The sequence below is a fragment of the Prionailurus bengalensis genome, chromosome A1, assembly GCF_016509475.1.
Source record: "Prionailurus bengalensis isolate Pbe53 chromosome A1, Fcat_Pben_1.1_paternal_pri, whole genome shotgun sequence".
NCBI lineage: Eukaryota > Metazoa > Chordata > Mammalia > Carnivora > Felidae > Prionailurus > Prionailurus bengalensis.
In genome coordinates this window covers 181903461-181919332 of record NC_057343.1, presented here as the reverse complement: position 1 = coordinate 181919332, position 15872 = coordinate 181903461, and the positions used below count along the sequence as shown (strand labels likewise).

Sequence of the window (15872 nt, the reverse complement as noted above, 5' to 3'; positions counted from 1 at the left end):
AAGCCATAAAAATAAATCAAGAAAAGGATATAGACATAAGGAAAAAAATCATATCTTCGTTCCCACGTAGGTAAATCTCAAAATGCTTTAATTAAGCACTTGTCAATTTTGGCATGTTTTAGCCCTGTTTTTTTTTTTATTAGCTTTCACAGGAGAAGCTATGGTTTTATTCAAAATTTCCTCTTATATGTGCTTATAAACCCCTGAAAGGGCCATTAGTTTGAGAAGATTTTACAAAGTTTTCTAAAGCAAACCTGAAGGACTTTAACAATTAAATAAGAACAGATATTTTCATTATATCTATTTTGTCATCAGGTTTTTATCCTGGCGAAGATAACAGATCCTGGGTAGAACATTTGTGAATTTTGTGAATTGGGGCAGTGTTAGACGCATTTCACAGAGGAATACACTGAGGCTCAGAAAACGGAGTCTCTCCAGGTCCCAGGATGTAGACATGGTAGAAATGGCATGGCCTTCTGGGCCTTTCTGCATGTTGTCTCCAACGTGTTTAGTTGGGCATGCTGAGGTTCACTGGAGAAGCCTCGATAAGGTAGTGTCATGAGGAAAGACCTGGTAATGGAGGATTAAATCCCAGCTTTTCTTTCCTACCTCCTAACTGGGAAAGTCACTTACCTCCCAGAGCCTCAGTTTCATTTGTGAACATGTAATAACTGTGTAGTTGAAGGGAAGGATGATGTGACTTTACATATGGAACGTGTCTACAATGGAGCTAGTAGTCACTGAATGAGAGCTGATGGTTTTCTAGGAGCCCATCTTGTACAGCTGTTTTTTTCTAGTGACTGCATTTTCAGAACTTCTCTGTTGGCCACATGGATTTCTCTGAGGGGTTCCTTGATTCTTGAAAGATCTATGTAAGCCAACCTAGAATGCAGGTGGCAGTTTGTTATCCATAGCCACAACTTCCAAATTGTATAAAATCAGGATTTGGTATTGACCATAGCATCACAGCTAAACCTTATTCCCTCTGCTAAGGAAAAATTGGTCCTATCAGGAGTAGCCAAATGGTCTAAAGCAGGGGTTGACACACTGTAGCCCATGGACTGAGTCTGGCCCACTGCCTGCTTTTATAAATAAAGTTTTTCTGGAGCACAGCCATGTTCATCTGTTGACATATTGTCTCTGGCAGCTAAAACAACAGAGTTGAGTAGTTGCAACAGAGACAGTTTGGCCAACAAAACCTAAATATTTACTTTCTGTCCCTTTACAGAAAATGTTTGCCAACCCCTGCTCTAAACTAATGTTATAAACTTTGTATCATGGAAGCCACTGGAAAACGTCTTCCTCAGTGACAGAAAATTTCCAGCATCAGATTACATACCAATGGGGGATAGAGAGAAGCAAAAAGTTTGATAAAAACCAGCTCACGAGAGGAAAAAAGTAGTTTGAGTTGTTGAGATTAAAAGAAATCTTGGGGCACCCGGGTGGCTCAGTCGGTTGAGCGTCCACCTTCGGCTCGGGTCATGATCTCATGGTTTGTAAGTTCAAGCCCTGTGTCGGGCTCTGTGCTGACAGCTCAGAGCCTGGAGCCTGCTCCAGATTCTGTGTCTCCCTCTCTCTCTGCACCCCCACGCCCACTGCTAGTTTTGTGTGCCTCTCTCTCAAAAAATAAATAAACATTAATTTTTTTTAAGCAATCTTAAGTTTAAGAACATAATGAGAGGGATGCCTGGGTGGCTCAGTTGGTTGAACACCCGACTGTGGCTCAGGTTCATGATCTCATGGTTCGTGAGTTTGAACCCCGCATCGGGCTCTGAGCTGACAGTGTGGAGCCTGCTTGCAATTCTCTCTCACTGTCTCTCTCTGCCTCTCCCCACTCACTCTCTCGCAGAAGAAAAAAGAGAGAACATGAGAAATTACATATTTTTGACACCTTATATTTATACTCAAAAGGCTTAGTACAAACATAAAACCACATGCCATAAACAGCAGCTGGCTTAGTTGGTGTCTACAAGGACTCAGTGAAATGGCTAATAACGAAAACAAGTACACATTTATGGAATGCTGACAATGCGCTCACCTCTGGATCAGGCCCTCTGGGAGTACTAGGCCAGTCAACCCATAGAGTAGTCATGTGAGGTAGGTACCTCCAGTATTCTATCTTCTAGTGGAGAAGCCACCACTGAGAAAAGTTAAACAACTTGCCCAAGGTCATACACCCTAATCCAGGGTGGAGTCAGCATCCAAACATTCCAGAGCCTGTGCTCTTAACCACTGGATTGCTTTGGATTCCAGCCACATAAGTCCCTTTCCCACTGCACAGCAAATTTTCTGGGGGCCAGATTATCTAGTAATGGCTTCTGCCTTCCCTCTCCTTTATCCATATAGACACAGACGTTGTGGTAGTGAGATGCCCTTCCCCCAGGCCATTACCCTCATTCCCCTGTCAGAGATGAGAATAGCAGTTCTCCCCAGAGGATTTCTCTTGTCTGGACTGTAGCTCAAACAGAAAGTCAAAGGTAATCGGCCTAATAATTGGGCAGACATCTTGATAGAGCAATGATAGTAATTGGCCTGAAATGCAGGGAAAAGAATAGTGTTTTATTTGGTTCAGAGGTTTTCCCACACATACCTATTATCAGAACGTTCTCCGTCAAGAGCAGCCAGGAGCGCCGAAAGCCCCTGCGATATGAAACAGAAGGAAAAATGTTAGACGGGTGTCAACCAGCGATCACACTAAATATACCTTTGACTCAGGGAAGTCTTTTGATGTGTTTTGGAAAGAAGCAGCTGCTTTCAGAAATGAGTTTCATCTCAGGGGACAACAGAGTGGTATACTCAAAGTGCAGTGCAGATTTACTAGAGGCCACCCTCTGCCTATGTAAAAACCCCATTTCCTGGGCGTCCTCTCAGCACCTGCCATTGTTCCTCAAGAAAACTTAAACCAGGCTGACAGAAAGGAAAACTGATAATATCACAACAGTACTATTTAATCCGGTGTTGCAAAAGGGGGACTGAAAGTGTGGGCTCCTTTTATATTTCAACAGCACCATGTGATTGCTTTTTCTCTCCAAAACTGTAGAAATGCTGAGAAAATGCAATGAAAAGTACTCATCATTACAGCTTTTGCTTATATTGGATTCTCCTACCCTCCTACACACACACACACACACACATGCGTGCACACACTTTGACAACTGTTTGCCAAGGACCTGCTGTGTACATTGAGAATACCTCAATGAATGATTCACATCTGGTCTGTTCCTCATGGAGCCTGATGAGAGAAGACACACACATGAAAGGGTGATTGTGGGAATTACAGGAACACAGAAATTGATATAAAAACCTCCTTGATTGAGAGAAGGTGGGGAAGGAAGATATCCAGGAGCTAGGTATTTTGTAAACTGACATTAAGGATAAATACCTCAGCTAAAGAGCAAGAGAGGTCCTCCAGCGCAGCAAAGAGCTCCATCCTTTTGCATGAGACTCTGGTGGCAAAGAGCTCCCTTGACCTCTGCTGCCTTATCTCTAAAGTTGGTAAGTTTGGAAACAGGGTGCTTTGAGCTCAGCAGTGTCAGGGTTTGTTTTTTTTTTAATGTTTATTTACTTTGAGAGAGAGAGAGAGAGAGAGAGAGAGAGAGAGAGAGAGAGAGAAAGCACAAGCAGGCAAGGGACAGAGAGAGAGGGAGACACAGAATCTGAGGGCTCCAGGCTCTGAGCTGTCAGCACACAATCCAACATGGGGCTTGAACCTAAGAACTATGAGATCATGACCTGAGCCACAGTCAGAGGCTCAACCGACTGAGCCACCCAGGTTCCCCTCAGCAGTGTCAGTTTGTACCAAACCATTCCCTGACCTGGATGCTGGTCGAGGGAGAAGCAATCTCTACCTCACTATAGGGGTACTTCTTAAAATGCAAAGTGGACAAGTGGACAAGTGGACAAAGTGGACATAGTGTTATTTCTATGTTGAAAACGGCTTGTTCCCATGGGTCACAGAAAAGAATCCAACTATCTGCATGACCTACAGGGCCCCATATGATCTGACCCCCTGCCTGGACCTCACCAAACTCATTTCATGGCACTCCCTTCCTTTTTGTTATCCTCCAGCCACATTGGATCAGTTCTGCTATTTTCCACCTCAGGGCCTTTACATAAGCTATTCCTACTATATGAAAGACTTTGTACCTAGCTCTTCACTTGCCTATCCCAGCTCACCCTTAAATATCACCTGCATGGAATGGAGAGGCCCTTTCTGGCCTTCCTCCCTGAGTATCTTCCTCCTGCTACTCCCTATTGAAGTATCCTATTCTATTCAAAGTACTTATCACAACTTTTCCTTGTTTTATTTGTTGATATATTGGGGGGGGGGTGACCTGTATTCTCCATGACAGTGAAAGTTATATGAGGGCAGGGACCTTCCCTGTCTTATTTACCCTTGTATTCACCAATGCCTTTTACAGTACCTCGCATAGAATAGGTGTTTAGTTAATAAAGTGAACCATACTTCAAGAATATGACAGGTCTAAGAGCTCACCCTAATTGTAAGCTAACATGTTAGCTTGCCACAATTTCATAGATATTATCAAAAGGCATGAAACTCCTGGGTCAGAGACAAGGGCCTTTATCACTCAGAACAATGCAATATCCAGATATTAGTATGTGTGCTGGTCCTCCAAGCCCCAGTTCCCACAGGGCTACATGAACAGGGTCCCATGATACCCGCACATGCAATAGGTTGCATCACAGAAAAGAAATCTTGAGTTTATTACACCTGAGTCTCTCAGAATGGGCAGTAAGCCTGCCTGTTCTTTGCTCTAGAGGGAAATATTATCTTTATTATACTGGACAGTAAGTAAACTTGCCCTTTGCTCTGGAGAAAGACACTATATCTGTCTTCCAACGTGGTTCACTGTGCAGACAACCTTGAAAAGATAGTCCAAAACTAAGGCAGTGTGTCAGTTCACAAGACCTTCAGAAACACATATGGAGGATTAGAGACATGGAGAATTGTCTCCCCAAACCATGTGAAATTTCTGATTTTTGATCTGCAGAAGTGGCTATTTCATGACTCAACCTAAAGCTTCTTGAATGAATGTGTGTATGATGAATAAATGGAAATCAGTAGCCACTTGGATGTTTCTCAGCCCACCCACAGAGCCAACCTCAAGGAGTTTTAACCTGAAGCGTTAATTGATAAACATTCAAGAAATTGGCTTCATGGAGTCTGTAGTCTTTTACCTGATTTCATAAAAGCAAATACACTCATTGAGTTCTCCTCAGAGTGCCAGAAACCAACTACAGCTTGGTTCTGGAAGAAGAGGGCTAGGAAGGGAAACACTAGAAAGAAAGCAGTATGCACAATTTTGCTTTTCAGTCCAGAGTGGGAGTAACTGGAAAATTTGGTTTAAAGGAAAAGCCTTCTTTACCACTCTCAGGTTACTCCATTAGGAACGGTCTTACTTGATAGTCTTTCATGCAACATCCATCAGGTCAGTGACCCTGACTCCCCAAGGGTTGGGTAAAGGTCACATTCTGGCCATGATGGCTTGTGTTTTTCATCATCTTAGTAATTTGGCACCTGAAAGTCTAAGTGTTTATTTTAATTTAAGGCAAAAAAAAAAAAAATGAAGTTGATAATAATAATGATAATAATTTTAAGAGTATGTCTTCGTCTGTGTAGACCTAAGTTAACATGAAAAAGTTCCAAAATGATCCCTTTGAAGTTATGACTTAAGAGTATGCATAGAAAAGTAAATCATGAAATAAGATGGCTATGCTGGTTAGAACAAATGGGAACTAATTGATTTTCATGAAAAATAAGATCTGAAAAAGGTAGGCATAAAAGGACTTTCATATGACCTAAAACCTACTACTTAATGGATCCAAAACAGTGCCTGAATTGGTCAGTCTTACACATTTGGATTTTTCTTTCCTTAAAGCAAGGAATTTTTTTACTCTACAAACCTGAGATCAGGAACCACCACTGTCATTTGGAGACTCCTCCCCGTTATCTGAGGCTAAAGGCTGACATCCCACATGTCATACCAAATCTCAGACTGATAGCCTGAAAGGGCAGGGGGCAGGTAGGGGGCACAGGGAGGGAAGGGGACAACATTCATGATGTTTTAAACTTGTCAACATTCAGACATGGGAAATTTCAGGTTTTAAATCCAAATAAGTCATTTCTTTTGCAAAAGCAGATGTTGCAGCAATACTAACCCTGCATTCCTGCCTGGGTGTTAGTCAGATAGAGAGCAGTGGTTACTTCCATGCATTGTCCACATTGCCCTCATCCCTTTAATTTCCCATTCCCTTCACTCACTCACGCTCGCTACCGGTCCCCTGTGGGCACTTGAGGACACTACCACTGGTCTTCAAAACTGATTACCAAATTGCTTCATCAGCAAGCAGAGGAAAGGGTAGTTGCTAAGTTTCTCTCTTTTTCAGATTCAGTGCAAGACTGTCCACGTAACTGCCACGGGAATGGCGAATGTGTGTCCGGGCTATGTCACTGCTTCCCAGGATTTCTAGGAGCAGACTGTGCTAAAGGTACTTACCACTCCTTCCCTGCTATGGTTGGATAACAAGACATAGACTTCTTTGAGGGGGCGAGGGGGTACCAAAGAAGCCCACACGCCCTCCAGAATTCCACTGGGACAACTTGTAAGCCCATACATGCTAGAAGACCTAACCCTTTAGCAAGGAGCAGGTTTTAATATATGACAATTGGCCAATTTACCTAGAAGAGCAGGGAGGTTATCCTTGGCATCGAGGTGTGCTGAGAAGAAAGATTTGCTAAAAATTAGATGGTTGGATTTCCTGTAAAACCAAAAGTGAATTACCATCACTCCTTTCTTATAATCATTAACTTCTATGTAATGGAAGATTAAGCATCTCAGGGTTAGTAAATTTCATTCATTCTGGCCAGCTACACTCTTAATCTAGGAAGCGCTATTTATCTTGGTGGAATCGGTTTTAAATTGTATTATTAATTTATCTACACCTCTTTGCACAGAATTGCTGGGGCCCTGGGATTCTTGGGGGAAAGGTAATATAAGAGAAAATGACTCTCACAAAACCAGGGGACTTAGGGGCTGCATACCTAGCTTGCAAAAGACCTTGAGCATAACCTTCATGTGTCTCTGTCAAAGGCAAGCGTAAGAGAAAGCAGAGCTTCTCGCCCTTTTCAGATATGTTGTGCGCACTCACACACACATGTATATATTCTAGGTAAATTAACCTTTTACAAAACTACACTTATCTTCACTCCATGCTTTTTTTCTGTTTCATCTTCTAAAAACACCAGTTAAAACCCACTACACTGATTGGGGCATCTTGATGGCATAGCATCCAACTCTTGATTTCAGCTCAGGTCATGATCTCACACTTTGTGGGATCAAGCCCCACACTGTTAGCGTGCAACCTGCTTAGGATTCTCTCTCACCCTTTCTCTGTGCCCCTCCTTTGCTCACTCTCTCTGGCTCTCTCTCTCTCTCTCAAAATAAATAAACTTTAAAGAAACAAAAAAACAGCTATGCCGATTCCTCACCCACCAGCAGGTCATATCCCAGTGTGGAAAGCAATGAGGAAGAGGTTCAGAACCCTTGCTGAGGAGTCAGACATTTCTGAGTTGAATCTCAGCCCCACCACTGAGTGTCTCTGTGACCCTGAGCAAGTGATCTAACATTTCTGAATCTCAGTTTCCTCCTCTGGAAAAGTGCAGAGTTTCTTCACAAGTTCGTTGTGAGGATGGTATGAGGCAAACACACCCAAAGCTCTTAGCAGAACATGTTGTGATCCCTCTAAGAGTTTATGTTTACCATTTTTAATTGATGTATATCACACTGTATTATTTATATATTTAAACAATCTTTTCATTATTTTTATGTGCCCCTCATTAAAAGACCATCATCCTGCCTTGATGCTCAGAGAGAGAGGCACTTATTAATAAAGCTACTCTGTAAATGCTAACTAGCGCCACTCCTTTTCCCCATTCTCACCACAATTGCTGGGGGAAATTGCATTTCAAACATTCACAGTATTCCGAAGATTTGTGATTCCCAGCTCTCTGAGTGCTGAGTGATAAGCAAAGAGGACTTCCTTGTGCTTGAAGTTCTGGATTTGGTTGCACATGCACGAGACCAATCCCTAAATGATACCACCTACAGACATATCCTCCATCACTAAGTAATGTGAAAGTTTTGGTAAACTTGTCAGATACAAAAGGGAAGCAGAGCAAGAAGCCTCAGCATACTCTACCAAGTGGCATGTGGGCACATCACCAAGTAGACCGTGGACCCTTGAGTGCTTTGCTTGGCCAGGTTCTGAGGCACTGTGATGGGGGAAGGTGGATGACACAAGGCTTCACTGCACTGAACGCTTTTCCTTGTGAATGCTGGAAAGGAGGGAAAACCTCAGTACTGCTTGAATGGACTTTCTTGCATAATCTAATTTTCCTAGGAGTGAAGACATTAATGAAAGGAAGGACAGAACAGTTCTTTCATATGTGGCTGCAAATGGGCTGAGCCCTCCGCTGCATGGCCCATGAGCTGTAAATGTATATTAACACTGACACACATCGATGTATTATTAATCCTAAAAACCATGTGTGCTCTGGCAGCACATCCAGTTACTGGCCTTTCAGCCCTAAGTACCTCAGCCATTTAAGAACTCCTCGCTTTAAATCCATTTGCAGACGGGCGTCCATTCTGCATTATGGATCTGTAATGGCGTGTGCATTTAGCTGCTTAAAAGGACTCTCGGTGTGAGTTTTGCATTCGCCACCTGCACTGTGGCTGGGCGCACACTCCAAATGTGCATTAGCCATGGTATATAATTGATCGTTGTGAAACAAATATTGAGCGGCTGTTAAGAGTAGTTACTCCTGCATACTCAGGAGCTATTCCTGTAATCAGCCTTTGAACTTGTTGTATATTTTAATTTAGCTCTTGATGCCTACAGTGGGCAAAATTGAAGTATTTGAAGAATAAAACTGTTTTCTCTTTGTTTCCCTATTTTTTTCTTGGCAAAGTTGGTTCAAGAGTATTAGGAGTAAAAATCTACCTCTTTGCCCTAAAGATATTTCTTCCTTAGGATTTTTGAAATGGACACAGTTTAAGCTACTTTATTAACGATATTGGGAAATAGTCTAAGCCCTTTATTCCCCGAACCTTGCTCTTTCATGTACCACCTTTATGATTTTCAAAATCATAAATTCATGGACTATCTATATTATTATTTACTTAACATATTTCTCCAAGTCAACTCATGACATTTACATTGATAAATTTATTTTGAAAAGAACAATGTCAAAATCCAAAATTTGAAAAGAGAAAACTTGTCAATTGCAATAAATAGGACATGTTAGTGCTACCTTTGACCTTATCGAGAGAGGAATATTTTCACGGTCATGAGCATTCAAGCCAAGTCAGCTTCTCACACACTTATTGCACACCAAGAATCACAAAAGTGGAGCTGAGCCCATGTACTCTAGTCTGGCTTCTAGAAAGATGCAACCCTTTAACATTTCATTTTATAAATATCGGCTCCTCAGAGTAACAAAAATCACTAACTACACCTGTGTGATGAAGTGAGAAACCAGTAAAAATAGGCACTCAAATTTAACTGTAAGAGTTTCAAGTGAATAAATGTAATGATTAGCACCTGAGTTAAGGCTCCACTTCAAATTGTTTTTTTTAATAATAACAAATAGTTATTAAGTATTAGATATGTAGAAGGCACTGTGTGAAGTACTTAAAACATACTACTTTATCCTTTCTCATATCAACAATAGGAGATACATCCTGTTTTAACTACCCCCCACGTTTGAAGTTTTTTTTATATTGAAATCCTTTCTGACTTGCAGACAAATTGCAAAAACAGTACATAGAGTTGCTGTGCAGAGTTCACCTAATGTCAACATTTTAAATTATAATGGTTCAATTATTGAAACCAGGAAATTAACACTGAAGCAATGCTATTGACTAATTTACAGACTTTTTTTTTCTAATTTTTCCCTTCTTTTTCTGGTTCTGATCCCACATTGTATTTAGTTGTCATGTCTCCTATGTCCCCTCCAGTTTGTGAAGGGTCCTCAGTCTTTGCCTTGTGTTTCATGACCTTGACCATTTTGAAGAGTACCGGTCAGGTATATTTTACTATGTCCCTCAATGTGGGTTTGTCTGATGTTTTCTCGAGATTAGGTTGAAGTTGCACATTTTTAGCAAAATGCTGTGCCCTCCTCAGTGAATCGTATCAAAGATACACCTCTGATTTTTAATAAAAGAAATATTAGAATGTGGTTGTGTGTAAGTGTGTGTATGTGTGTGCACATGTATCTCCCCTCCCCCACCACCCCTATAGCAGAGACACTATGAGGCTCTATCCCATTGGTCCTGCACAGTTTGTTGGTGGCTATGGCAGATTGCTACTTAAAAACAACTTCTGGGGCGCCTGAGTGGCTCAGTTAGTTGGGCGTCCGATGTCAGCTCAGGTCACCATCTCAAGGTCTGTGAATTCAAGTCCCATGTTGGGCTCTGTGCTGACAGCTAGGAGCCTGGAGACTGTTTCAGCTTCTGTGTCTCCCTCTCTCTCTGCCCCTCCCCCCCATTCACACTCTGTCTCTCTTTCAAAAATAAATAAACATTAATTTTTTTTAAAAACCCAACTTCTGAGCCCAAGAAGCTCCTGTTAGAATAAAATAAGTGGGGTAGACAGGGTGAGGTAATCATGCTAGCAAATGTAGGAAGGAAAGTCAGTTGGCCCTGCCAGCTAGAATGGCTCCTGCCACCTCCCAGCTCTAGCCCATGATCATTTCTCTTCCTTCTTGATAAAAGTCTTAGGAATACCCAAGTCCCCCCTCAACACAAACCCGCATTCACCTTTGTTCCTTCCCTGACAGCTGTGCCCAGGATGCCTCCAGTGCTGCCAGTTTCTGCCACCGCAGGTGGCAGGTAGACTCAGGCCCTCCTGCCAGGGGAGAAATTTGCCATGTTAGCAAGTGAGATTCCCATCACATCCGAACGACCGGGTATGTGTCCAAGTGACAGAAATACGGATTTACTCTCTTGACCTCACACTGCGCCTCCCATGCCCTCAGATGTGCGGTGCAGACAGCAGTTCCTTGTCTTCTTATACACCTGCCAGTCTGCATCAGGCATCTGAAGACAGCCTTGTGGTGAACGGAGGAATCAGTCAGCGTGAATTTGCAGAGCATTCATTCCACAGCCCCCACTGAGCTGGGGTCCGGGGAGGCTCAGAAGTCAAAATGGAACTGATCCTCACATCAAAAGAATGTGTAAGGGTTCTAACACATTGTTCCAAGTCAGTTGAGGGGACAGAACTTATTCGTGCATCCAACAAATGCTTATTATGTGCCTTGTATGAGTCAGGTACTTCACTAAGTGCCAGAAATATGATGATGAGCAAGCACGCCATGGCCCTACCTTCTGAGAGCTTCCATTCTGCTGGATACACATGATAAGCAAGTGGGAAGTATAAGTGTTGAGTCTTAAATGCTGTGATGTGGGCTTTGAATGGTGTAGACATTGTTAAGATGATAAGTTTATGAAGAAATGAATCTATATGAATCTATAAAAGTAGCCAATTAGCATCAGGGCATGTGGAGAAAATTCCATGGAGAAAGACTCTAACAAGGGAACTATACTGAAGGGTGTCTTCCAGTATAGATTTTCATTATTTGTGCAGTGTAATAAGCAATGTGTTCAGATTCAGAGCTTGAGGACAAATGGCATTTCTTTCCTGGTACCTTGTCCCATTCTCCATCAGGTACCTCTCCCATCCAGCTCTAAGTATTGTTAAGTCTACAGTTTTTATTATTACTATCTGCCGTTCATAACTTCCTCCTTGCTTAAATGCTATTTGTTGTGGCCTACATGCTTTTTAATTATGATTCCTTTTTTTCTTTTATTTACTTTTATTTGAAGGTCTTTCACTGGCTTGAGATGCTTCCTTGGGTTGTTGGCAAAACAGCCTTGCATTTCAGAAGATATCCAAGGCTTCTGATTTTTCTCTTTTGACACTGGCTTCTCCGATGGCTTGTTTGGTTGTGAGCTTGAGGCCCCAAACCTACAGCAGAAACTTAAAACACGAGAGCCTTACTTGTTAGGTAATGCGTACTTAATAGCTATTAGAAATGACACTTCCTGCTGCTGAACAGCTGTCAGGGGAGACCTAGAAATGCCACAACCACGGGAACATAAAGCCTTCTCTCTGGGGGTTGTCTTCAGCTCCTACCCAGCTTCTGTGGAGGCTTGAAAAAAGACAACAGGGATCTTGCCATTTTTCTCCTGTTAACTGGAAAATCTACCCACTATCCAGTCCCTCTTGGAGTTCTAACACTAAAGCCAAACTCATCGTCATCATCACCGACATTTATTGAGTTCTTACTGTGCACCAACCACTGTACTAAGCAACTGCATAATTATCTCACCTTACCATCAATAGCCCTATTTTATATACAACTACAGTCCCCGTTTATAGATGAAGAAAATGAAGCCCAGAGAGGTTAGGTAACTTGCTGAAGATCACTCAGCTAGGAAGTGGTATTGCTGGGATTCAAACCAGGCAGTCTTGGCCAGGCTCTTAACTCTAGACCATGAAATTCAGCTTGGGGGACGTGAGGCCAAAGGAAGATGCACTTTTCAAGCAGTTTGTGTGGTGATTGTGCACTAGGGTTTGAACCCCAGGAAACTTTACAGGAGAGAAACAAGACTTTACTAAGTGGAAAGTGGCTGAGCCAGCATTCAAAACAAAGTCCCTCTGACTTCGGAGCCTGCTATCTAAGTCATTTTCCCAGCTACCAGAGACATCCCATCACCTCCTTCATCACATCATTTGCTGACTCTTGTTTCATCAACCTCCAACACGCTCTGCTTCATTTCTCCTCTCTGCCTTCACAGTCACAGCCCTGTTCATATGGCTGCCAACCTCTTCCTGATGCCATTTCTCCCTGCTCACAACCTCCAGCATTCTCTAGAGCACGTGGGAGCATGTCACTACTCTCCTCAAACACCTTCAGTGGCTCCTAGCTGCCTCCCACAATGGCTACCGAACTTTTGTTTAAAGACATTTATGTGGGACACTTGTTACAAATGCATATTTCCAGGCTCACCCCCTATGCCAGCAAATTCTGAATCCATAGGACTGGGCTGTGGCTCAGAGATGTGCATTTTTAAACAAGCCTTCCAGGAGGCTCTGATGCAGGCAGCCAGGGACTATATTCTGAGAATAAAGAATATTCTTGGAATGACATTCAAAGTCTTCCATGATTTAAGCTCCTTTTGCATCACCATCTCCTACTAGAGCCCATATATCATAGATTCCAGCTACTTGTCACTCATCAAGCATCATAGCCCTGCTTCTCCTTCTTAGCTCATGCTGTTTCTTCAGCTGGAATGTTCTCATCAATCCCGACCTTTCCTATCAAACTGCTGCTCGCAGGTCACCGCAACCCTGAAACATCCCCAGACAGGACTCAGGCCACCTTATTGCTGAAACATGCCCAGATAGGACCCCACAGTCCTATGTCTTGGCAACATCATGGCAGTGACCCTTCCTTCATGCTGGGCCATGTTCCAGCTGGGTGATCACTTTGGTTTCTCCTGCTGGATCACAAGTTTCTAGCAGTCCTCTTTTTTTTTTTTTTTATGAATATGACTTATTGTCAAATTGGCTTACATACAACACCCAGTGCTCATCCCAACAAGTGCCCTCCTCAATGTTTATCACCCATTTCCCCCTCTTCCCCAACCTGCATCAACCCTCAGTTTGTTCTCTGTATTTACGAGTCTCCTGTGGTTTGCCTCCCTCCCTCTCTGTTTATAACTACTTTTTCCCCTTCCCTTCCCCCATGGTCTTCTGTTAAGTTTCTCAAGATGCACATATGAGTGAAAACATATGATATCTGTCCTTCTCTGGCTGACTTATTTCACTTAGCATAATACCTTCCATTTCCACCCGCATTGCTGCAAATGGTGTGATTTCATTCTTTCTCATTGCCAAGTAGTATTCCATTGTATATATAAACCACATCTTCTGTATCCATTCATCAGTTGATGGACATTTAGGCTCTTTCCAAATTTTGGCTATTGTTGAAAGCACTGCTGTTTGGGACACTGGTCCATGGAGGAGAGACTGGGGTGTCTAACAGTCCTCTTTATTAAACCTTCTTGCACCTACTTTGGTGCCCAGGAAGTCGCATGTGGTCTCTAAATGTTTGGCAACTTGAATTTAGGGGACAAGACTTGTAAAGATGAAAACATTGCCAGAAAATGTGCGAGACCCAAATGAGCACTGGAGAACAAGATTCTAATTTACCAGATTAATCATGTGATATGAATCAGCCAACTTTGAGGCACAAATTTAAATGCAGGGAAGGAGGGAGGGTCAGAGGGAAGGAGGAGGAATAAAACAGAAAAAAAAAGTTGACATTGATCTCAGAGTTTATGTGCCTTGTCTCAGAAGAGCACAGTTACTAAGCACAAAAGCAGTAGAGTTTAAGTTTGTTGGGATTGAATCCATGCTCCTCCAGTTAGCTATACCCATTTTAAAAAATTACTTAACCTCCATGAGCCTTGGTTTTCTCATCTGTAAAATGGAGGTGAATTGAAATACTACCTGTTGCATTGCTGTGAGGACTAAAAGGTAAATTCATGTCAAGTGTATAGAGCTGTGCTTGACATGTATCAAGTGCTCCATAAATATTAGATAGCATTTGTCTTCATGAGTCTTTGAAATCAATGTTTTTATCCTTATTTTACAGTAGAAACACAGACTTAAGGAAAGTTAGCTATTTGCCCAAGGACACATAGCATGGCCCAATTTTGAGGCTGAGTCTGGCTGACTCTGAGGCATATAGCCCCAGTGGCCACACAGGAGACAGGCTTGGCAGGAAGGCTCCCTGAATGGAGGTCAGTGACAACTGTCAAAGCCCCATGTGCAGCTCAGGCTGTCCGACCTCCTGGCTGGACTCTGCCTCATAACCTGCTTTCCCACCTCCCCATGAGTCGCTCCCCTCGGTGGACTTCTGCACTCAGGAGAGGAAAAACAAGCCCCTTATCCCCTCCCTGCTGGTGGAGGGGTCCTCCCCACCACCCCAGAAACACCTCCCTCAGAACTTTCTTGGCCCAAAGAACCCCTCCCCCTTTTTCAGCTGGCCTCGCCTGTCTCAGTGAAAGACACTCAGGCCCCACCAATCCTCCATGGAATAAGCATAGATGCACCCCATGCATTGTCCCTTCAGACCCTCTGCCTTGCATACCTGTCTCCCTCTGTCCGCCTTCTCTCCCCACAATCCCCATTAATGCAGAAGGGCCAGGAGCCATGGTGGCTACCTGTATAAGTCATTCTACACCCCATGAAGTTTGATGGCTGAATCCTACCTCTCCTTCCTCCCACCTCTGACCTGAGAAAACATGCAGTTAATTCCTTGGCAGCAAGGGCCCAGGACAAGGGCTTAAAGCAGATACACTTGGAAAACACTTTGCAGAAAATGGCTGAGGCACTATGTGAAGGGTTTATGTTATTATCTCATTTTATCTTTGTAACATACATCATCATCATCATCCCCATTTCGCAGCTAAGGAAACTGAGGCTTACAGAAATTAAGACACTTGCCCAGGTATGGAATTAGAACCATACTCATCAGAATCCCCTGTTAACACACAGCTTGCTCAGCTCCCTCCAGAGTGTCTGATTCAGTCAGTAGGTCCGGGGTACTAGCCCCAACCTGGGGAGCCTGTAAAGTATCCAACCCCTCAGGCCCTATGCCAGCCCCTCTGAATCAGAATCTGCATTCTAATGGGATCCCCAAAAGACGCTTGTGCACATTCAGGTCTGAGTCTAGATCACGTTGCCCTTGAACTCTGCTGAGACTGTCCAATGATAACTGT

The 15872-nt window shown here is 43.0% G+C and overlaps 1 protein-coding gene across 15 annotated transcripts in view; it reads left to right on the top strand.

Moving 5' to 3' along the window:
• TENM2 (teneurin transmembrane protein 2) overlaps nucleotides 1-15872 on the top strand; it is a 1251785-nt gene that overhangs the window by 1068713 nt on the left and 167200 nt on the right. For all 15 annotated transcript variants that reach the window (XM_043596358.1, XM_043596374.1, XM_043596352.1 and 12 more), the window contains one exon: nucleotides 6409-6510. In XM_043596358.1, coding sequence (XP_043452293.1) covers nucleotides 6409-6510 — 102 coding nt within the window. The remainder of the gene's footprint in view (nucleotides 1-6408; nucleotides 6511-15872) is intronic.